Source organism: Nicotiana sylvestris, chromosome 5, assembly GCF_000393655.2.
Source record: "Nicotiana sylvestris chromosome 5, ASM39365v2, whole genome shotgun sequence".
NCBI classification, from domain to species: domain Eukaryota; kingdom Viridiplantae; phylum Streptophyta; class Magnoliopsida; order Solanales; family Solanaceae; genus Nicotiana; species Nicotiana sylvestris.
In genome coordinates this window covers 67,338,842-67,364,574 of record NC_091061.1, presented here as the reverse complement: position 1 = coordinate 67,364,574, position 25,733 = coordinate 67,338,842, and the positions used below count along the sequence as shown (strand labels likewise).

Sequence of the window (25,733 nt, the reverse complement as noted above, 5' to 3'; positions counted from 1 at the left end):
GCTTCCCGTCAATAAGATTGTGTATATGCTCGCCACCGGTCCTCAATTCCTCCTAATGGGTCTTCAAAGAATCCAACTCTATGCCCCATACCGGGTTTTGAGACAATTAGGAAGGTGCCAGGTAGTTCCAAAAGACGAAGATCTTAGTGTTCATGTAGTTGAGGTTCGCTCTGATGGCCAATTTCATGAAGCAATGGTTCGCCAGATCTGGAGTGAGTGCCAATATTTGACGGCGAACACCCGAGTATGTGATTTGTCCAGGGGCGAAGTCTCGTCTGGTTATCTTGCTTGGTATAGAAAGAAAGTCGCAACAAGGGTCGAATCTGAAAGGCCAACCAAAAGGCCCAACATCCAAGCATTTGTTGAGGCGTCGCAAGAACAATGTGCTTGGTTGACCAAAGAAAATGAATATAGGGCCACCATAAGCAAGTTAGAAGGGAAAATTAGAGACCTTAAATTTGATAGTCAATTGCAAGCCGCTGCGGATGAAGGTGAAAAGAAGAGGTTGTCCCAAGAAAATAAAGCCCTCCCAGCCTAGATCCAGAAGATGAAAATAGCAGTTAAGAACCCGGTCAGAAGCGGAAAAGATGAAAAGCTCATCCACAGCCTTAGACAGAAAGTGTGTGATTATGGGGCTGCTTTGGAAAAGGCCGAAGGAGAATTAGCAAAAGCCCAGGAAAAGTTGGCCAAGAATCCAGAAGAATGGGCGAGTTTCGTTTAGTAGTTGAAGGATAAGTACGACAAAGGAATCACGGGTCTGAAGAAAAAAATCAATACCCTTGAGAGTGAAATGACCAAGCAAGCAAAGAACTTCAAAGCAGAAAGAGAGCACTATTATGCATTGATGTCGCAACTAGAAAAGGACCTGCAACAATTTTAAGAGCAAAATCATACGGCCACACAAATTTTGGAGGCCAAATCTCAACAAATTGGACGTCTACTCCAAGAGAAGGGTGTTATCAGGGAGAGGATTAGAAAAATTGCTGACTATATTGTGATGAAGTGCAATGAATGCAAGGAAATGGCCAGGTCCATGTTCTTCGCTGAAGTGATGATTTTTGTCCGTTAGATAATGGACGACCTATATCGCCTCCAAGAAGATATGGCACGTAGGCCCACGACGAGACCGACCGATGTCCCCCGGGCCCTTGGAGTAGTATTGGAGGCACTTATGTATTCCTGATATTCTTTTCGAGTCTGTATTTCAGTTTCTTTTAGAGCCTGTTAATCCACTTTGAGTCTGTTTTGGTTTTTCAGTTCTTAAGTCTGTATGTCGGAGTCGTTGTAATAGGGGAAAATCAGAAGTTTTATTTAATAAAAATTTGAAAACCCAAAAATATTTCTTTCTTTTATTTCACATTTATCTCTTGAACTATGTAATGATCTAATTCATGCGGCATCATGATACGTAGGCAATCCTCATAGGATTCGATCATAACCATAAAATGAAAAAGAGGAAAGAAAATTGAGTGGAAAGAGAGAGTGGCAAAATAAGAGGACAGAAGAAAGTGCAAAAAATAAAAGTGGAGCGACAAGAACCAAGTAAGAAAATCAATAGTGGTTAAAGAGAGGCAGGAGTGAAAAAGAAAAAGAGAAGAGAAAGTGCAAAGTGAAAAGAGTTAGTTAAGGCGGGGATGAAACATGCAACCGTTCAAATACATAATAGAAACTTTTAATTGTTCAGGTGCATTGCATCCCAAACATGCGGTTGCCTATCTGTTAAACCCTTAAACACTAACAAGTTTGCTGTTGTTATTAAGTACAGGAAGGTGGTTAGTTTGTTTGGCATTCTGGCAAGCCACCCACATACTACCAGGTCTAAACACAAGGCGATCGTAGCTGAGTGTTATTGACCCGCCGAGAGAGATGGAGGAATCTGAGTATGGTTTGAAAGAAGAGGTATATAATCTGAAGCACCAAATGGCCGAAATCCAGGCATGGATTAAGGGGCATCCTCCACCGTCATACCCTGCCAACCCTGCTTTCATCCCACCACTATCTCAATCTCAAGATCCCACCATTGTCGATCTATCCCCACAACACGCACCAAGCTTCACCTCTTACCACCACTATCATGGCACCACTTCCCAAACTATCCAAGATCCACTAGCCAAAGCAACCACATACCCTGCTGAGCCAATTACCCCTATCTTTGTAGCACCTCCGCGAGCTACCCTCCATTAATCTTCTAGTGAGCCGACATTCCAACCCCAAGATAACCAGTACTATGCCCTAGAGCCCACCTTTAAAGTCCCGGATCACTACTCCTACACTCATCACTTTGAACTTCCTGTCGAAACTGAGAAGCCACCCAAAAACACGAAGCAAGCGGAGATATTTAGGAAGGTAAAGAGCTTGGAGCAGTCACTGAGAAATATGCAAGGGTTAGGTGGCCAAGTGAGTATGGCATATAAGGATCTGTGCTTGTTTCCCGATGTCCAGTTACCTTTCGGATTCAAAATTCCCAAATCTGACTTGTACAACAGGCATGGAGACCCTGTGGCCCAGTTAAGAGGATTTTGTAGCAAAATGAGGGGTGCTGGTGGGAAAGATGAATTGCTGATGGCATATTTTAGTCAAAGTTTGAGTGTTTCAATGTTGGAATGGTACACCCGCCAAGACAATAGCCGGTGATATACTTGGGATGACTTGGCTCAGGCTTTCGCTCGGTATTTCCAGTACAATGTAGAAATTGTCCCAGATCACCTATCCTTAACTAAGATAGAGAAAAAGCCTAGTGAGAGTTTCAGGGAGTATGGTTTCTGTTGGAGAGAACAGGCGGCAGGAGTCAACCCTCCAATGGAGGAAGATGAAATGGTGAAGTACTTTCTTCAGGCCTTGGAGCCTACTTACTTTAGTCATCTGATCTCGGCCATCTGTAAGTCTTTCAATGAAGTGGTAAGAATGGGAGGAATAGTAGAGGAAGGGCTCAAATCAATCAAGATCATGAGTTATTCTGCCATCAAAGCAACTACACAAGCGATCCAGAATGGCACCGGGGGTGTGTTAGGGAAAAAGAAGAAAGAAGATGTTGCTATGGTCGTCTCAGGATCGTGACATGGCCCAAGGGGTTCACCTCACCATTACACCCAGCCTCAACCCCAACCTCAAACCTATACCCAAGCTCCATATAATCCACCTCAACACTACTTCCCACTCCAAGACCCTCAATATTCAGTCAGGCCACCGTAATACTACGTCCATCACGCACAGTCATATGCTCAACCCTCTCCTTACCCAAAATGTCGTGCCCAACTCCACAAAACCCTTACCCACCTCCACAAACATACCAAAACCCTACTGGTCCCAACTTTCAACCCAGGCCGGAGTATAAAAGGGAAAGGCAGCAGCGGAAACAAACTTTCACCCTGCTTGGAGAGTTTTACGCCAGTCTATTTCAGAGGTTAAGGCAATTGGATGTTCTAAGGCCGATTAAGTCAAAACTACCAAATCCCCCTCTAAAAAAACCTGGATTATTCCCTCAGATGTGCATATTGTTCTGATGCTCCGGGGCACGACACAGAAATGTGTTGGCATTTGAAGAGCGCCACCCAGGAGCTTATTGATACAAACCAAATTGTGGACCAGAGCCCAAAAGTGCCAAATATCAATCAAAATCCATTGCCAATTGCCGCGCCTTCTTTTTCCTTCACGGAGTCCGGCTTTCGACATTCATGGGGGAACAACTCGTTTTCTTTTGGGAATTGGGTATCTGAATAGTCGCCACCTAACGGATTAAGGTGCATTAGGGAACCTTGAGAAATTAACTCATGTAACCAGTTTGCATTACCAGAGATTAGGGTAAGGGCTCGAAATAACCTTGAGGGGAAGGTGTTACGCACCCCTCGCGGTCCACAACAGTGGGTCCCGACCGAACTTAGTTATGTGAATTAGTCTATTAACAAGTAAGTGGACTTAGCATATATTTGCAAATAAAGGTAGTTTACGCAGTCTAAACACATATACAATCAAGAAAGTTTAGATGGTCTAAGCATATATAAATTAAGGAGGTTTGAACAGTCCAAGCATACATACATAAACCAAGGAAGTTTAGGCAGTCTAAGCACACATATGTGAATTGGGAAAGGGAAGTCCTAAGTTGATTAGCCTATAGGATCAATCTGTGCAATGCCTGATGATCCTCCTCAACTAGAGGGGCTACACGTGACATTAGCACGCAGGTTATCATATACATTTACTGCCCATTACCCTCCCCTTAGTGGTTATAGGCGATTTGAATTAACAAACTCTAAACGTGATTTACCCGTCCCTTCCTTGTAGTCCCGGAGGCGTTTAGTACCTCTATACTAAGGCAGTTCTAGACACTCCTAAGGTGTTTAAAAGGAAAAATCTAAGCGACAATAAAGAACACATAGGAGTGTCAAATAGGAAACAATTAGGGGCTCATGTTTGCCTCCACACATAATCAGATACATAGCACGTCTCAAAACAACTGTTTTTAAAGAAATTTAGAAAGCCTTAGAACATAATATCTAGATGAACATCACAGATACAGAATATGCAGCAATGTTTAAAGCAAAGTGGCAAAACCTTTAGGCAGCTTGTCTATTGATTTTATAGCCTGTTAATCCTGTAATATTTCATGCATAAACAGAACCTGATTTCACATTTATTTAATTGCCTAAGGCTTGCCTAGGCGTGGGTATGTATGCAGCCATAAACTGGAAATTAATTAAACAACTTGAAGTTATTTAGTTCTATACGCATGCGGATCTAAGTGATTAATATTACAAAAACTGATTTAAGGCATGTTTACACTAGGACGTGGTATCTATGTGCTGGACTGTGTTAAATCCTTTTATAGACAGTTATTCAATTAGGCGACGTAGACATGATTTAAGCCAATGCAAACAAAGTCGTAAATCAGGATTTCTAATGCACAGATAGATGATCATTTTTATCAAGCACGATTATAGCAGCAGTTTAATGACATTATTTCCACGGTGATAATAACTTATGTAGAGTTAGGGAAAGTGATAAACTTACAACATGTTTCTAATATGCAAAATATAACGTGAGTGTCCTAAGGCAGGTTTTCTAATGAAAATATTATAGACTTATGACATGTAAGGTTGTATTGTGGTCCGGGCCCGACCAGGGACCGCGGGCTAAACGGGCCGATTCAAGCGGGCCCATTCTCTAGTGGTGCATAAGCCCGTAGCGGGCCGGTCCAACCCAAATAGCCGGTGAGCCCGGGACCGGCAGGCGGGCCTGGGCCGGTTCAACTGGGCCCAACGGGCCCCAACGGCTATTTTTTTTTTTTTTTAAAATGGCCAACGGTCAGATTTTTAAAATCTAGCCGTTGGCCATCAAAATTCAACCGTTTGGCACTTTAAAAAATAGCCATTTGGCCCCCAAACTTTGTTTTAACCCCAAACGTTTTATAATTACACTTTTTCCCAATTCTCAACTATAAATACCCCCCCCCCCATTCTTTCATTTTTACTCACAAATTCATCAATCTCTCTCTAATTTTCTTCTATAATTGCTTACTTTATTATTGCAATTTCGTGAAAAATTGTGAAGTTGTTGAATTGAAGTATTCAAGTCTTCAACGATATTCAATTTTCAAGAAGTTGTTCGTCAATTCGGTAAACTCGTTCCAACTCTTAAGTTTAATATTATAGTTTTGTTAGTTTTATTTACTATAATTATAATTAATATGGCATTTTCTTTGAATTTTTTTTGGTGGTAACGGTAAGGGAAAATCTAAAATTGGTGAATCTAGTAGCCAAGCTATTACTCTTCCCCCGACTCCCCGACCCAGACCTGTTACCCGTCCTCCTCTACCTGTTATTCTTGATAGTGATAACCCTTATTTTCAATTTTCCGATAGTCAATTTTGCCATGATGTTGCACTAGGTCAACAATTAAATGAAGAAGTTATGAATGCTCTTTATCCTAATGAAACTATTTTTGAAAATGATGAGGAAAATGATGATTTAGATGAAGCGCAACCGGATTTAGATGATACACCTACTAGTCCTGTTAATAACCCAAATGATGCCCCGCCTGACCCTCTTGTAGTACCCCTACTTTTAATAGACAACCTATCTCTTGTTTGGCACTTTTTTACTCAACTAAGAGAATAAAATAAGGCTAAGTATAAAACTTGTGGGTCTCAACTAGTTCATAAATTTACTGGAGACCGTAGCGATACGGGTAGTTTGACTAGACACATATTGAAACACCCTAGAGATAAAGCTAGATTTTTACAAATGAAAGCTGCGCAAGAGGGAACAAGTGTAGATACTACGGTTAACCCTAGTACAGGTTCAAATATAGTTCAACCGGGAATTAACACTGTTACCGGTAGCATTTTATATTATGATCCAAATAAAGATCGTGAAGAATTGACAAAAATGGTTACTGTTATGTGCTTACCCTATAGTTTTCCTTCTAACCCTCATTTTGTGCATTATATTAGAAGAGTTTTTAATCCCACTTATAAAGGATGGCCTCGCGCAACCGTAAAGAGCGATATTTATAAATATAAACATGAATATGAACAATATTTGCGCTATTTATTTACTCATATAGATTGTCGCATTGCTATTACTACTGATATTGGTAGAAGTGGTAATGACTGTGATTATCTAACTGTTACAAGTCATTGGATAGATGAGGAGTGGATAATGCAAAAGCGCATTATTGCTTATAGAATAATTAATTCACGCCACACAGGTAAGTTTATTGCTAACACAGTTGCAGATATTTGTAGATATTTTTGCATTAGAGATAAAATTATGTCGGTTTCAATGGATAATGCTTCTAGTAACACTAACGCTATAGGCTTGCTTACAACTACACTAAATCCTGCATTTAGTAATATTTTTCATGTTAGATGTATTTGTCATATTTACCATTTAATCGTCGGTGCTGGTATGAAAGTTTTAAATGTAGAAATTGAAAAGGTTAAAATGGCTCTTAATTGGCTTTTTTATTCAAACCGTAGAAGTAGACTTAGAGACTATTTTAAAAAATGTGATGAATTTGGCCTTAGAGAAAGAAAGGTTCCTAAACCTTGTCCGACTAGATGGAATTACATGTATGAAAGTTTAGTTGTTGCATATGAATATAGGAACCCAATAAGCGCAACGTATAATGCTCGTGTAGGTGATGGTGATGATGATGATGATGAGCACCTTACAAATCAAGATTGGAGTAATGTTAAAATGCTTGTAGACTTTTTAGAACAATTTCATATTGCTATAAATAAATTATTTGGCCAATATTATCCTACTATTTCTAACTGTTTAGTTTATATTGCAGCACTTGTAGATTTATTTGCTCAATTTTCAGAGGGTGGAGTAATTTATCAAGAAGCTATTAATTCTATGAAAGCTAAGTTTAAAAAATATTTTTCCCTATCCCCCTATTTTTGGTGTTGCTGCATTGTAAAATCCTACAATGAAATTAGGAGGTCCTCACTTTTGGTATTCAAAAATTTATAACGCTTTATCACTTTCAGCTGAGGAATTTGCTACACTTGGAGATGCAAAAGCCTCAATTAAAATAAATGCTCAAACAATTTATAATACTTATCAACTTGCCTTAGATCAAGCTAGACCAAATGTTCCAACTCCTACCTCATCTAGTTCGCAAGCATCTAAAAGAACTGCGGGCCTAAAAGCCCTTAGTTCTTGGACGGAGTTCAGGGGTTCTCAAGGTGATAATTTTGGTGATAGTTCACAACTAAATGAGCTTCAAGTTTATTTGTCGCAGGGACTTGAATCAGAGAATCCCGACGGCTCCTTCGATGTTTTGGAATGGTGGAAGGACAAACAAAAACACTATCCGGTTCTTTCAAGGATGGCTTGAGATATTTTAAGTGTTCAAGCTTCAACAGTGGCATCGGAGAGCGCATTCAGTCAAGCGAGAGTTCAAATCGGTGATCATAGAGCGTCTATGAGGGAGAGCTTGGAAAAATCAGTACTCTTCAGAGATTGGATCCTTTCGGAAAGAAGAAATTTTGGATTTGCAGAATCACAACCGGAGATAGATGAAGCTTATGAAGAAATGCTAGCGGAACTTGCGCAGGATGCTGCTTCGCCCGGAAGCGGTGATGAACAAGCTTCTTTTCCACCACCACCAACGGAAATTCCTCCGGACCTTGAAGGATTTATGAGATTTGTTAGAGATAATACATAGACTAACATGTAACTTGTATTTTGGCACATCTTCCTTAGTTGTTTTCCTTTTAATGGTGGTATTAGTACCTTGTTGTGCTCATTCCATTGGGGGGAGGAATACTAAGAAAGATATTGCCATTCTTTTTTAATGTCGTAATAGTAAAATATATAAGACATTCTCTTGAATATTTCTTTACAATTTATTTTGTGTTTAAATTTGATATAGTATATATATTATATATCTAATACATATAAACTATATATATATATCTAATACATACTATATACACTATATATACTATATATATTTATATAGCTATATATAAGCAATTTATACTAGTATATACATATATAGTTTACAAGAAAGTGCCTTAGATTACAAATAGCCTATATATATATATATATAAGAAATTTATACTAGTATATACATATATAGTTTACAAGAAAGTGCCTTAGATAAAAAATATTAAAAAACAATAGCCTCTATATATATGTGTATGTATATATATACACATATATAAGGCACTATATATATCTCTAATACATATAAACTATATATATATCTAATACATATAAACTATATATATATATATATATATATATATATATATATATATATATACATACATATATAAGGCAATATATATTACATAAGGCAATATATAATTATATATACACATAATACACCCTTATATATACAAACTATACATACTATATATACTATATATATATTTATATAGCTTTATATAAGCAATTTATACTAGTATATACATATATAGTTTACAAGAAAGTGCCTTAGATAAAAAAAATTAAGAAAATAGCCGGAACGAAAAAAGCCCGTTAGACCCGCGGGCCCAGCCCATTTAGCCCGGGACCATGTGGGCTTAGGACCACCGTGGGCCGGTTCCACACATTGGGACCGTGAAGCCCGGGACCGCCTCAACCCAGACCGCCTCAAGCCCAGGCCCTTTTGGCCCGGCCCGGACCACAATACAGCCTTAATGACATGTTTTGATGCAAGCAACATAGAATATGGGCCTAGAACATGATTTCTATCGTAACATGCGCTCAAAGCAAGATTTCTGCTGCAAATATGTATATAAACTAAGAGCATGATTTCTACTATGTATCAACCTAAAGCATGATATCTACCCAATTTCCCACAAACATCATAGAGGAACCCTCCCTTTTTTACTAATCACCCCAACATCTGTTTACAAATAATGTTATTACAGACCAGGATCAAATGAATTATATAAGTAAATGAAACTATGTTATAGGGAGTCTAAATCAGGCTTAAAGTAAACTTGGGAATGCAAGGCCTTCAACAGAATCTTAGAAGACAAAGATCTCACAGCCAATAATGTGTGCCTTGGTGTGTCAGAGTTCCCTAAGGACCTCAAGGATCCCGGGCAGTGCTCACACCAAGACCATTTCTCAAATGGGGATTGATTATGTGCAGTGTGGAAGGGCCAACCCTGGTATGTCAGAGTTCAGGGAGATCTCAAGGATCCCTAAGCAGTACACATACCAGAGGGGCAGAACTTAATAGTCTAAGAGCAGAAGTGAGAGTGCTTGACATAAAAACAGTGTTGAAATAAACTTTAAGAGTTAAAAGGCTTTCATGAATAGACAACATTTTAGAGAAAATACTAATAATGAAAAATAGTTTGAGATCAATTCTGAGAAGAGCAATCATACTGACTTATGCTTAGAATCACAATCATCAAAGGGTGTTGGGACATATAGAGTTCAAACATACAACAGGGTCTTGGGGAGCATATGGAGCAACAACTGTACAGAACAAACAGGGGTCTAGTAGTTCAGAGACTTAACAAACTAGTCATGATAAGAAGCAATTAAGACATAGTTATGTTGAAGACAGGGTGTGTGCTGATTAAGGTTAACCATGAACACTAAACAACTAAATTAGCAACATGATTACACCAATTAAAGAGAGTAACAAGGGCTGAATAAACATGCTAGTAGAATATCAAACAGTCAAGTGAGCCTTAGGCATGCTGACTACACATTTAACAAGAGAAGGCAGAATTTAAACATGCTGACTAAAGCAATAAACATGGAAACGAATTGAGTAACTAGTATAGGAACAAACATGTATGTATAGACATGGATAACATAAGGTTGAGTTTCTAAATTTAACTAGAGACATACCAGTTAAAGAAGAAAAGTGCAGAATATGAAAAAAAAGGTGCAATTCCACTATCCAGCCTTGGCTTTCAGCCGGCTAGATCAATAGTAGCACAAGTAGCAAAGAAAGAAGAGAGAGTTTGAATGTATGTGTGTGTATTCTGAACTACTATTCGTGTGTTTAGGAGAATCAGAATGAGAGCATATATTAGCGAAGTAAGAGCAAATAAGGTAAGGATATGTCAGTTTATAAGACAAAGGTAATCGAATAAATCAACCAGTTAATTGGGGATTTAACCAATCAAATCATACACAAGAATCCGGGAAAGACCCTTTTAGAATAGGGAGAGCCAATCAACAGTACAAATTGGGGATCAAATAAGGTAAGAGAATCGATCATACCATATAAACTTCTGAATCAGAATAATAGTCTAATTAAGGAAAATAGTACTAATTAAGGTCACGAATAAGGAAAAAAGGCAAATCACAAAGAAATACTGATTTGAATAGGAAAATATGATTCAAATCCCTAACAAAATCATCCAAGATAATTAATTGGCAGAAATAAACACATAATAGAAGAAAAATTGAAGAAATCGGTGCCATAAACAGAAGTACCTAGGGTTTAAGCATATACACAAAAATGGGCCCAACATGTAAAGGAATAATCAGGTTTAACACTTGAAAATTAAGAAAAAATCATTTGAAGAGAACTTAGGACGAACCCTAGCTCTGAGAAGTCACTGAAATTGAATAATGATAAGGAAAATAGAAAGTTTTTTTCCAAAGAAAATGCCAAACAATGTTTAGGACGTTTCAAATCTACAAAGATCTAAACAGACCCAATTAGCCATGAGATTAGGGTTTTGAAAATAACAAAGGTGAAAGATACTTGGTCCAAAGTCATAGATTCGTACTAAAAATAGGAAAAAATAGCACTCACAAATGATAATGGCCATAGGTAGGCCTTTGAACGGTCTTTGGACCAACTCTGAGTTGGATCTTTTCAAGATCCCTTCATGCAACAACATGGTCGAAGAACCAGGAGAGGTAAGAGGCTGGCAGGGCCTCAAATCACCATGGAATCTCATGGAATAGGTAGGAATCGAATGGATTTAGGGTAGATTTTAGGTGACGACGCTAGGGTTTGGGCGAGTCTCTGAGAAAAGAGGGAGAAGAGGGATTCAAAGCGGCGGGCGTGACAAAATGAGTTAGGTTAGGGGGTTTGTTTGGTTAAAAATGGTAAGAACAAATAAGGGTCGTCAACGACCAGGATTAAGAGGGGCTTGGGTCGGGTTGGGTTTGGGTTTGATTGGTTTGGGCCTGGTCTTAGTGGGTTAGGGGTTGAAATTGCGCTAGATAATTAGGCTTAATCTGAAAATAAGAGGTCTATTTGTTAAATACCAATTTAATTGATAAAACAATTTTTATAAAATAACTAATAGGTTGTAAAAATGATTTTCATGCCTGAAAATATTTTAAAATAATTACTTAATATTTTAAAAATATAAAAGAATATTTTTTGTTAAAATAATATAATAATGCATGTGTGGGCTATAATTGCAAAGTTATTGCAATTGTAACCATAAGGTGTAAATCTGGCCATTTGTGAAATAATTTGAACTTAATATGGCTACAAATAGCTAAACTAAATCAATGAAATGTTATAGAGCCATTTGTGATGCAATGTTGTAATTATTTATATAAATAAAATACTAGAGGAAATTATCTTAAAATATAGAAATTATGGAAAAATATCAATTGATGCTAAGGTATAGTTTTGAAGGTATATATGCACTTTAAAAAAATTATAGGGAACAATTAGGTATCAACAACTGCCTCTCTTTACCCGGGAAGGATGAAAGAGTTTTCGGGTAAAGAAATGATGGCCAATTTTGACCGAATGGGATGTTTTGAGAGATAGAGGCCGAACCCTGGTCTTTGAGCTGACTACATATCCCTGGTTTTACAAGAATCAGGCCATGTGTAGTTCTAGATCTACCGGTGGATGAAGCCGATGGAGTTGTTATAGGAATGGTTGCTAATTTCAGCGAAGGTTCTTTTATGAAGGGTAATGTTAGATGGAGCTATGATTATGGGTCTAGAGTGTATCCGATGTATTATAGGGCAGATAGCTGGATATCACGAGGTAATATATCTAGCTGATGAGAATCGATTATGAATGGCAAAATGAAAATGGTATGAGCGGAAACCGGAGCGAATGATTGCTCCCGTTTGAAAAACGGTTACCTCCGAGATCACTTGAAAACTCAAAATACGATGCATGCAAGTATGTAGATTACTACGAAAATTTAAACATGATGCACTTCCCTTTGGACCATGAAAGATTGCCTTTGGACGGTGCGGATGATGTCCTTAGACATTGTGAGGTAGGAGATTCACCGGCCATGAAATGATGTTCTCGGTCCATGAAAATGGTGCCTCCGAACCATGACACCTTTGAATAATGATATGCAAATTTGAGAGATCCTCAGGCCATGTCATGGTGTCTTCCGGCTATGAGGATGATGCCTTTGGACAATGACGCCTTCGAACAAGTTGGCGATATTTAAACCTATGAGATGTAATAATATGATGCTAAAATTAACAAGACATGGCTTAGTCTTGTCAGGTTGAGGGCAGAGCTTAGCCCGAAAGAGGAGCAAACATATAGTGCTGGAATAGAGCAACATTTATGCAAGGCGGGATACTGCTTAGTCCCATGAGAAGGCAGTGTTTAGCCTTATGCAAATATGGAGGCAGGGCTTAGCCTCATGCAAGGTTCGGGATAGGGTTTAGTCCTATGCAAGTGGAAGGCAGAGCTTAGCCTTATGCAAATATGGAGGCAGGGCTTAGCCTCATGCAAGATTCGGCACAGGGCTTAGTCCCATGCAAGTGGAAGGCAAAGCTTAGCCTTATGCAAATATGGAGGCAGGGCTTAGCCTCATGCAAAATTCGGGACAAGGCTTAGTCCCATGCAAGTGGAAGGCAGAGCTTAGCCTTATGCAAATATAGAGGCAGGGCTTAGGCTCATGCAAGATTCGGGACAGGGCTTAGGCCCATGCAAGTGGAAGGCAGAGCTTAGCCTTATGCAAATATGGAAGCAGGACATAGCCTCATGCAAGGTTCAGGACATGGCTTAGTCCCATGCAAGTGGAAAGTAGAGCTTAGCCTTATGCAAATATGGAGGAAGGGCTTATCCTCATGCAAGATTCGGGATAGGGCTTAGTCCCATGCAAGTGGAAGGTAGAGCTTAGCCTTATATAGATATGGAAGCAGGGCTTAGCCTCATGCAAGATTCGGGACATGGCTTAGTCCCATGCAAGTAGAAGGCAAAGCTTAGCCTTAGGCAAATATGGAAGCAGGACTTAGCCTCATGCAAAGTTTGGGACAAGGCTTAGTCCCATCCAAATGGAAGACAAAGCTTAGCCTTATGCAAATATGGAGGCGGGTCTTAGCCTCATGCAAGATTCGGGACAGGGCTTAGTCCCATGCTAGTGGAAGGTAGAGCTTAGCCTTATGCAAATATGGAGGCATGGCTTAGCCTCATGCAAGGTTTGGGACAAGGCTTAGTCCCATGCAAAGGACATGTAGCAAATAAGAGGAGAGTATTTCTTAGCTGGAGATATATTCGGTGTCTGGTGGCCCGATTGATAGTGATTTTGCTCCGTGTATATATATATTTGCTAATGCTACTGCTACGTTAGATGTGCCTGTGCCCAAAGAAAAATTGTAAGTTTTGGTGGAGGTTGGTTCGTGCCTTTGTCTGCTGGCCTTGATCCTCCGTTCTGGATGCCTTGTTTGAGTTTCCCTGGGTAGCACCTGGCTGTTACAGAAATAGAGTTTTTGAAAAAAATATGCAATTATTGATGAAAAATAGAGTTATTTTATAAACATGGTGAAATATCCAGTAATTTCAGATGAACTAGTGGCTGTAACACATTTCGGAGACATTGCAGCTTTCTCGTGTTAGAATTTTGAGGGTCCTCTTCAAAATTCTGCCCCAGTTTGGTAGATGATCCTTCGTCCGTTTGCGAGTAACGAAACTTATTGAACCTTCTTCGGAATTTTGAGAATCTGCCCCAGTTTCTTAACCAATTTCTAATTGTCTTACATATGTTGGCATCAGCTGGACTTGTTCCAGATTTTTGATGGGGTCCTCCTCAAAATTTTGCCCCAGTTTCTGGTTCTGGGGGAAATAAAAATTTTGTTATGATACGACCGAACCCACAGGGCTGCCTACGTATCCCCTCTTAAATGGGAATCAGGTCAAGCGTAGTTCAATTATATTGAATGGAGGAATGGAAAAAATCTAAACATAGTATCTCTTGACTGCGCCTGCATTAATTGGTTTCGGCCAAACTTCTACGTCCATTTCTACAAGTATGAGAGCTCCTCCTATTAGCACCCTATGAACCATGTAGGGACCTTGCCAGTTGGGAGAGAATTTCCCTTTGGCTCCATTTTGATGAGGGAAGATCTTCTTCAGCACCAGCTGACCTGGTGCAAACTGTCTTGGCTTGACCCTTTTGCTGAAAGTTCTGGACATTCTGTTCTGATAAAGTTGGTCGTGACATACTGTGTTTATTCTTTTTCCATCTATAATGGCCAACTGCTCATAGCGGCTCCGTATCCATTATGCATCACTGAGTTCAGCTTCCTGTAAGATCCTTAAAGAAGGGATCTCTACCTCGGCTGGGATGACAATTTCGGTACCATAGACCAGCATGTAGGGAGTTGCCCCGGTTGATGTGTGAACTGTAGTGCGGTATCCCAACAAAGCAAAGGGTAGCTTCTCGTGCCATTATTTGTGGTTTTCTACCATCTTACTTAGTATCTTCTTGATGTTTTTGTTGGCGGCTTCTACGACTCCATTCATCTAAGGTCTGTACGTTGTGGAGTTCTTGTGCTTGATTTTGAAAATTTCACACATGGCCTTCATCAGATCACTGTTGAGATTGGCAGCCTTATCAGTGACAATGGACTCAAGAACTTCGAATTGGCAAACAATACGATCCTTGACAAAGTCTGCGACCACTTTCTTAGTTACAGCTTTGTAGGATGCAGCCTCTACCTATTTTGTGAAGTAGTCAATGGCTACTAGAATAATCCTGTGCCCATGTGAAGCAATGGGCTCGATCAGACTGATGGCATCCATTCCCCAGGTGGCTAATGGTCAAGGTGAGTTTGTTGCATTGAGCTCATTTGGTGGCACTTTTATCATATCGGAATGTACTTGACATCGGTAGTATTTTCGGACATATTGGATGCAATCTGTCTCCATGGTCATCCAAAGATAATCGGCCCTAAGTATTTTCTTGTCCAAGACAAAACCATTCATATGCGGGCCGCAGGTCCCAGCATGTATCTCCTCAAGTAGCTTAGAAGCCTCTTTTGCGTTGACACATCTTAGCAATACCAAATTAGGGGTTCTTCTGTACAAGTTTCCTCCACTGTGGAAGAAGTGATTTGGAAATCTCCGAAGTGTGCATTTCTGAGTATGGTTCGCATGCTCTGGATATTCTCCTTTTGCCAAATATTTTTTGATATCGTGAAACCAAGGTTTTCCGTCCGTCTCCTCTTCAACATGGGCACAATATGCCTGCTGATTATGAATTCTCACTAGGATGGGATCAATGGAATTCTTATCTGGATGCTGTATCATGGATAATAAAGTGGCTAATACATCGGCAAACTCATTCTGAATTCTGGGCACATGCCGAAAATCTATCTTCGTGAACCTTTTTCTTAATTGATACACATGGTGCTGATATAGCAATATCTCGAAATTCTTGGGGGCCCACTCTCCTTGTACCTGGTGCACAAGCAAATCTGAGTTTCCAATTACCAGCAGATCCTGAATATTCATGTCGATTGCCATGTTGAGCCCCAGTATGTAGGCTTCATACTCTGCCATGTTGATGGTGTAGGGAAATCTGAGTTTAGTGGACACTGGATAATGCTGGCCAATTTCTGATATCAAAACCGCTCCAGTTCCCACTCCTTTGAAATTTGCAGCTCCATCAAAGAACATCCTCCAATCGTTGTATGCTTCAGTAATGTCCTCTGCTACGAATGACACTTCTTCATCAGGAAAATACATTTTCAAGGGTTCATATTCTCCTCCCATAGGATTTTCAGCAAGATGGTCTGCCAATGCTTGTCCTTTGACCACTTTTTGAGTTACATAGACGATATCGAACTCACTTAATAGTATCTACCACTTGGCTAACTTCCCAGTCGACATGGGTTTTTGAAATATGTACTTTAGAGGGTCCATCGTGGATATAAGGTATATAGTGTAGGCACAGAAGTAATGCCTCAATTTCTGAGCTGTCCAGGTCAAAGCACAGCAAGTGCGTTCTAGCAAAGAGTATCGTGCTTCATAAGGTGTGAATTTCTTACTCAGGTAGTATATGGCTTGTTTCTTTCTCCCTGTCTTGTCATGTTGTCTCAGAATACATCTGAAGGCTCCATCTAATATAGATAGATAGAGTAACAAAGGTCAACATGGCTCTAGCAGGACCAATACCGGTGGTGTGGACAAGTACTCCTTGATGTTGTCGAAAGCTTTCTGACAATCCTCGGTCCAGCTTGTTTCGGCATCTTTCCTCAACATTTTAAAGATGGGTTCACATATAACTGTGGACTGCGCTATGAAGCGACTGATATAGTTGAGATGTCCTAGAAAGCTCATCACGTCCTTTTTGCTCCTAGGCGTGGTAACTCCTGAATAACCTTAACTTTAGACAGGTCCAGCTCGATCCCTCGACGACTGGCAATGAATCCCAATAACTTTCCTGTGGAACCCCGAATGCACACTTTGCGGGGTTTAGTTTTAAGTTGTACCTCCTTAACCTATCAAAGAACTTTCTCAAGTCCGCTATGTAATCTGCGGCCCTTTTGGATTTGATAATGATGTCGTCCACATACACCTCTATTTCTTTTTGTATCATATCATGGAAGATGGTTGTCATGGCTCTCATATAAGTAGCCGCAACATTCTTTAGACTGAATGGCATCATCTTCTAGCAGAATACCCCCATGGTGTAATAAAAGTTATTTTCTCTACGTCTTCTTCATCCATTCAGATCTGGTGATAACTCGCGAAGCAATCTACAAAGGATTGGAGTTCATGCTTGGCGTAATTGTCGATTAGGATGTGTATATTTATCAGTGGAAAGTCGTCCTCGGGACTTGCTCTATTTAAGTCTCGATAGTCAACACATACTTTGACTTTCCCATCTTTCTTCGGAACTGGTACAATGTTGGCAAACCAGGTTAGGTACTCACCAACTCTGAGGACTTTGGCTTTGATCTGCTTAGTAAATTCCTCCTTGATTTTCAAGCTCATATCTGGTTTGATTTCCTGAGTTTCTGCTTCATTAGTGGACACATGGCATTGGTAGGCAACTTGTAAGCCACTATGGACGTGCTCAAACCGGTGATGTCATCATATGACCATGCAAAGATATCCTTATACTTCTTCAAAAAGGAATGTACTCCTCCTTCTCTATCGGTGATAAGCGAATGCTGATGCGAGTCTCCTTGACGGTTTCGGTTTAGTCCAAGTTGGACTTAGGCTTATTCTCAAAGTTCTCAACCTCCCTGACAATCTCCTCTGGTATTTCATCTTCTTCATCCGAGTCACTATCCTTATATTGTGTTGCCTCATAAACAGATTCAACAAAATAAATTGTTGCCAACTTCATCGCATCATCATCGCTACCTACAAATGATGCAGTTGTACCATCTAGGTGACTAGTAATAAAATTAAACAAATCGCCTAACTCAATTCTATCTTTTCCAGTGAAGTAGACTTTCAAAAGCCTATTCTTTTTTTCACGCAAATTTGTGAAGTCCGCTGAAGAAGAATATTTTAAAACAGTAATTATATGAAATGCTTTACGTGTAAACTTTACTTCATGGTCAACAATGTCACAGTTACCAGTTCATTAGTAAAAGTAATAATAATGTTGTAGAAAGAAAAGAGTGAAAGGTAATAATGAATAATAAATAGCAATGCCTGATTAAAACTGAAAACATCCAAAACAAGTACGACTTGATGAATCGAGCATTTATTTGAAACAAGTAAGTCTTTAAAAACAAAACTACTAAAAATCTTTGATGCCTAGCATGGCTATAAAAATAAAATTAAGTTGATTGCCAAGCTACCCAGGGACTCAGCGGGCTCGAGATGGTGTGGCAGTCCAGTTCCTGAGAACAACTCCCTTCTCCATAGTCTGAATAGTGAGGTCTTCATCTTCCTTCTCCTCAATTATTGCACTGTAGTCCATGTCTTCATCTTCCAAGAACAGATTTCTCAGCCCAGCTAACGCTTCTTCTTTTGTAGTTCCCCATATTGTATCAGTTTGGCGAAAAGTCTGTCCCAGATGTGGCACAGGTTGCTCGAGAGGGTAATAAGGTCCATGCCTTGGAGGCGACCAGTCATCATACTCTTGCCATGTATACTGGTATTTGAGCCCGAAGGTAGTACCATGACGTTTCAGCTGTATTGGTTTGGTGATGCCTTGGAGATTCTTCCCAAGCCCTTTGCCGGGTTCATACCCATACCATGCTAGTATGCTTTCTATTTTGTTACTCTACTATTTGTCTTTCTAAACGGCATTGACACGTTCGATATGATAATAGGTTTCCCCTCCCAGCCTTCTTCTGTTCCCGATGACCGGGATGGTTTGATTGGTTTAAATGGGGTTACTCTCATCCCCGTGAATGATCAACTCCTGATGGTTTCATTCGAACTTCACAGCCTGGTGTAGTGTGGAAGCCACAGCCCCAGCGACATGTATCCACGGTTGGTCCAATAGAAGATTGTATGAAGCTGATATGTCAAGCACTTGGAATTCAACGTCGAACCAAGTTGGGCCCATCTACAGACAAATATTAATCTCCCCAATCGTGGCCCTTTGAGACCCATCAAAGGTTTTCACTTTCATGCTTCCTGCCTGTATTTCATGGAAACCTTGCCCAATCTTTTTAGATTATCCAACAGACAAATGTTGAGGCTAAACCTCTAACGATCAGATCTCTAGCAATGAATTTATCTTCAAATTGTACTGTGATATGCAATGCTCGGTTATGATTCAACCTTTTAGGCGGTAGTTCATCCTCGTGGAAGATTATCTTATGACTTTCTAGCACCTGCCCTACCATGTTGGCCATTTCTCTGCATGTGATATTGTTGGGTACGTAAGCTTCACCTAACACCTTCATCAAAGCATTCTTGTGCGCCTCTGAATTTTGTAACAGTGATAGGATGGATATCTGATCTAGGGTTTTGTTTAAATGATCAATGACGGAGTATTCCCTCGCCTATACTTTCCTCTAAAGGTCATCTGGTCCTGTTTCAGTGATAGGCTACTTGGTAGTGGCATCCTTACTTGGTCCTCCCAAGTGTTTAGGTGTATAGATTCTTTCGGTCCTAGTCATTCCTTGTGCAACATCGGATTCTTCCATCTTTGCCTTTCCTTTTCGCCTAGCTTCGGCAATGTAATCCCAGGGTATTGCTTTTAAATTGAAAGGAGGTATGGTTCATATTGTCACTGTGAAAGGTGTGGCCAATTCTACTTCAAATGGAATAGGGGTGGCCGTAGGTGGAGCTACTTCTACCTCAAATGGAACCGATACAGCTACCTCAACCTCGATTAGTGACTGAGTTTGTACTACAATAGGAGTAAGTGTGACTGCAGGTTTAAAGTTATCGCCTTCTCGAATAAGCCTGATTGACCCCTCAGGATCCCATTCTTCATCCATCTCTATCACATGTATCCTACCACCCCTATGATCCGGGAGAGGATTGTTGCAGACATTGGGTGCAACTTCTTTCTCCTGTATGACCTTGTTGTCAATTAGTGTCTAGATTTTATCTTTCAATGTTCGACACTCATCAATGGTGTGCCCCTTCATACCGGAATGGTATGCACATGTTTTGTTTGGGTTGACCCATTGGGATGGGTTCTGTACTACCATAGCAGGAATAGGTGTGACGTAACCAACGACTTTCAACCTTTCATACAGCTAGTCGATAGGTTCAACAATAGCTGGTTTGCGTTCAAAATTGGGTCATGGTCTTGGATAATTTTGGCGAGTTGGAGGTGACTGGAAATGAGATGGTTGGGAATTATAGGTGGTATAGACAGTGGCTGGTTGGGGATATCTGGGAGATGATGGTTGATATGTAGGTGGAGGTGTTTGGTATGTGGGTGGGGGTATTTGGTATGTGAGTGGAGATTTTGGGCCTTGGGCCACCATTACTGCCCCAACGTCTTTCTTTTTCAATATGCCGCCTAATTGTAGTGCTTTTTTTGTGGCTTGTAGTGCCTCAATGTTTGTTACCATCCCGCTCTTGATGCCTTCTTCAATCCTTTCACCATGTTTGATGATATCAGAGAATTTATGGTTTTCAATAACCATCAACCTTTCATAGTATTGCGGATTTTGTGCTCTGACGAAGAACTTGTTCATTTGTTCTTCATCAAATGCTGGTCTGACCTTGGCCGTTTCTGACCTTCATCGAGTAGCATACTCGCGAAAAATCTCGGTGGGCTTCTTCTTGAGGTTATGAATGTAGAAATTATCCGGTGCATTTTTTGTGTTGAACCTGAATGGGTCCATGAAATCAGACGCCATACTCATCCACTTGGACCATTTCTTAGGATCCCGACTGATGTACCAGGACAAAGCATTTCCCGTAAGACTCCTCATAAAAAGTTTCATCCGAATCTTTTCGTCCTTTCTAACCTCGACAAGTTTGTCACAATAGGTCCTTAGATGAACCCTAAGATCACTTGTACCATCGAACATCTCGAACTTGGAAGGTTTGTAACCCTCTGGCAGTTCTACATCCAGTTGTATGCATAGGTCATTATAATTTAAACCTTCTATCCCTTTGCCATCTTCGACACCCTAAACCTGGCTTGTTAATTTCTTAAGTTCCTCAGCCATGTTCTTGATGAACAAGTCCTTCTCAGTGGATTCTAATGTATAGGAGGTTGGTTGCATAGAGTAAGGTACAGTTTCCACATATATAGGGTTGTTTTGGTGAGTTCTAGGAACCTGGGTGTAGTGGTGGTCATTGGTTGAGTTTTGAGGATCGAGAATAGGTTGTGGTGTATTCTGGGGATTGTGATAAGTAGTGATTGGTGGGCACTGGATTGGTTGATGGTGGGGTTGTGGCAGAGTTGGTATTGGTAAGGGATTGAGATTTTGAGGTGGAGTTGCATATTGATGTGGTGTGGGAGGGTTTTGTGGATGCCAGTTTGGTGTGTTTTGGTGTTTTGTTGGTTGATATCGGGGACATTCAGGGTGAGGGATAGGTTTGCCAAGTTGCGGACCTGCTCAAGTTCTCCCTTTAGCTCTAGTATCTTTTGTTCTAAACTTAAAAGTAAATCATTTGGTGCCGGAGTACTCCGACCGTCTGAAGTTTCCACATTCTCAGCATTTTCCTTTCGAATACCACTTAAGTCGTCCATTTTAGCTTTCCCTTTGCTTCTTGTATTACTTGGAGGAGGAGGAGGTGGTGGAGGACTCTAGATCTGGTGTGATACACTGATGATGTAGTATGCGCGAACCAACCTTAGGGGATGGGAATAAAGAATAAAGAAAAACAAAAGGTAAACAAGTCAGTAATGATTCTGAAATGTTTGCAGTAATTAAACACATATTGCAGGAATGTAAATTCGCGTCCTAATTTGGGAGCCTCATTGTGCCTGAGGTAGGCCTAGCGAAAAATAGTATTTGGAGAAATTCAGTTCCAATAATTGCCTCATTTAATTAATGTAAAAATAACGACCCAAAATGACGCTAAATAATGTTACTAATGGCACTTGGCCTTATTACATTAAAAGGAAAACAAGTAAACCTAATCTACTTGGTCCTAAGAGGACCCTTTCCAAACCGGATGCTATTGTCGATCAACTCTCCCAGCTCGCGCTGGTTCAGCAGTAAGAATGCCCTTGCCAAATGCCCTCCTTCGTTTCCCTCAGCGTTCTGGCAGTCGATGACTCTCTTTCTTATCTTCCCTTCCAGTTCCATTAAACAATACTCCAGATATTCTAGCCTTTCGCTGGATTTAACAGCTCTCTCTTTCCACTCATTAATCATTTCCATATCGGCCTTATGTTGCGCCATATGCTCAGCTTCAGACTCTCGAACTCTTTTGTGCAGCTTGTTATACTTCACCTTTGCTTCGGCAAACTCATCTATGACCCTATTTCCGGGACCAACCCTCTGCTCGAAAATTCCTGATAGATCATTGTCTAACCATGAGGGGTAAAAGTATGAATGGCCCGCATGATATCGGTCTGGCTCGATGGTATCCTTCTCTATATTAATCTTCAATGTCCACATATGTTGTACTTCATTCTTATATGGGATGACATCTCCCTGGAAATCAGCTATGAAATGACTTATTTTAGCGACCCGTGGTATGACCTGTCTCCTGCCTACCTGTTTCATAACCTTGAGGGGAGCATAAGGGTATATCCCCCTTAACCCAATCAACACCAAATATAGGACGTCTCTGGATCTGATGATGAACTCGTCGGCAGGGAACCACTCGAACATCCACTAAACCTGGTCCTCAGTCAACTTGTTGAAGAACTGCACCCATCCTATAGCATCCTTAGGTTGAGCAAACATGTCCGGAATGTAAGTCATTCTCTTAGGGTGATGGAAGGCTATGTGGTCATTCTACGGCCTTCACGGAAACTCTTGGCGGTATTGACCCCTTTAGAGATGTTCTAATAGCCAAACTTATAACAGCAAATTGTAACCCTCAAAGAATTTGGACCCCTTCTGACAGCGTTCCAAGGCCCGGTACATATCTGCAACGATCATGGGGAAAATAGTATATGTCTGTCCCTCGATCTCGTCCATCAAAGTTTTGGCCACCATGGCCAGCCTAGTATGGATTCTATCCCCTTGGATTGGGAATACCAACATGCCCAAGAAACACACAATGAACACGAAGAACCTACGATGAACCCAGCCCAAAGAGGTGATTGAGAACTCATCATCAAAAATACGGTAAGAGCTACTGTGACCGTATCTTTCATAGAGGAAGTCAAAAGGTATGTAGGAGTTCTTCAGGCACTACAAATCATCATTTTTCTTCAATCCCATCATCTTAAGGAACCCTCTAGCAGTGCGATTTTCAGGTGCTAACAGACCAGGCCTATCCCAAGTCAACCCAGCAAATCTTTCTATTTCTTCTAGGAGGGGAGTCATTTCTATGTCCCAAAGCGGAACACGACCCTTTCCTTGTCCCAAAATAGAGTGGCAGCCTATATCAACATTTTGTTTGGTTGAAGATCCAATAGTGAAGGCAAATTCCCTAAGACTCGTTTCACATGATTTTGGTCACTTGAGGGAAGATCCCTCCACCAATCTAGCAAAAAGGGAGGTATGCTACCGACCATACCGAATCTGGGGACTTCGTGCCTCATTTTCTGCAAAACAAAAGATGGTTAAGCCCTTTCCCCCTCCAAATTCGTCTATTTATACAATAATGATTAGCATATTGGCACTTATTTATCCAAAATAAATGCACACAATCGTGGTTGCGTCTGTTGGGATTATGGAAAACTCGATGGACTTTTGGACAATGCTTGTCTTAAGGGGTTATTATACGAACAACATATTAACCCGACTAGGTTTGACCATGATGCATGCACTATTAATCAGAGTAAGGTTGCTATAGAGGTCTAGACTGGGTCCCTCAAGCGGACAACTTAAGGGGGGAAAGGCATGAAATTGTTGAACGCACTGCTGATCGACTAGTTTTACCGCAAATACACCTTTCCGAATTTAAAAGGATGATATATGGGAAAAGTGCAAACACTCATCAAGCGTTGCTATAGTATTGATTACGCACGAGTGGAATATGATGTTTAGCATGATTTATGAAACAATAAATAGCATGTTGTCAAGTATTTGCACGTTAAAAACGATAAATGCAGTATTTAAATAATTGAAAGACAGTTACAGAAAAAGAAAATAAAGAGACAAGTTAGTTTCAGGAAATAAAGGAATCTTAAATTCTTGAAAATAAGCAGTTAAATCCAAATAAGGGGGAGGGATTACGGGATAAGGCGTGCTTAAGACTAATTCACAAAAATAAGTTTGTTATGGTAAGAGCCTAAAAATATCCCCAGCAGAGTCGCCAAGCTGTCGCGCCCTGCGAAGTCTGGGTTTTGACATTCATGGGGGAACAACTCGTTTCCTTTTGGGAATTGGGTATCTGAAAAGTCGTCCCCTAATGGATTAAGGTGCGTTAGAGAACCTAGAGCAATTAACTCATGTAACTAGTTTGCATTACCAGAGATTAGGGTAAGGGCTTGAAATAACCTTGAGGAAAAGGTGTTAGGCACCCCTCGCAGTCCACAACGCTGGGTCCCGGCCAAACTTAGTTATGTGAATTAGTCATTTAACAAGTAAGTGGTCTCAGCACATATTTACAAATAAAGGTAGTTTACACCGTCTAAACACATATACAATCAAGAAAGTTTAGATAGTCTAAGCCTATGTAAATTAAGGAGGTTTGAACAGTCCAAGCATACATACATAAACCAAGGAAGTTTAGGCAGTCTAAGCACACATGTGAATTGGGAAAGGGAAGTCCTAAGTTGATTAGCCTATAGGATCAATATGTGCTATGCCCGGTAATCCTCCTCAACTAGAGGGGCTACACGTGACATTAGCATGCAGTTCATCATATCCTTTTTCTACCCATTACCCTCCCCTTAGTGGTTATATAGGCGAGTTTAATTAACGAACTCTAAGCGTGCTTTACCCATCCCTTCCTTGTGGTTTCAGAGGCATTTAGGACATCTATACTTAGGCGGTTCTAGACACTCCTAAGGTATTTAAAAGGTAAAATCTAAGCGACAACAAAGAATACATAGGACTGTCAAATAGGAAACAATTAGGGGCTCATGATTTCCCCCACACATAAACAGCTACATAGCACGTCTCAAAACAACTATTTTTAAAGAAATTCAGAAATCCTTAGAACATGATATCTAGATGAACATCACAGATACAGAATATGCAACAATGTTTAAAGCAAAGTGGTAGAACCTTTAGTCAGCTTGCCTATTGATTTTATAGCCCGTTAAACCTGGATAATTTAATACATAAACAGAACATGATTTCACATTTATTTAATTTCCTAAGGCTTGCCTAGGCATGGGTCTGTATGCAGCCATAATCTGGGAATTAATTAAACAACTTGAAGTTATTTAGTTCTATAGGCATGTAGATCTAAGTGATTAATATTACAAAAACTTATTTAAGGCATGTTTACACTAGGACATGTTATCTATGTGTTGGACTGTGTTAAACCCTTTTATAGACAGTTATTTAATTAGGCGACGTAGATATGATTTCGAGCCAATGCAAACAAAGTCC

General features: G+C 40.2%; 1 protein-coding gene across 1 annotated transcript; it reads left to right on the top strand.

The window, feature by feature from the left end:
- The first annotated feature begins 547 nt into the window (after positions 1 to 547).
- LOC138868767 (uncharacterized) lies at positions 548 to 3,057 on the top strand. The gene is made up of 3 exons (XM_070146339.1): positions 548 to 706; positions 2,308 to 2,565; positions 2,680 to 3,057. The coding sequence occupies exons 1-3, from the start codon at positions 548 to 550 to the stop codon at positions 3,055 to 3,057; spliced, it is 795 nt and encodes a 264-aa protein (XP_070002440.1).
- The last annotated feature ends 22,676 nt before the right edge of the window (positions 3,058 to 25,733 follow it).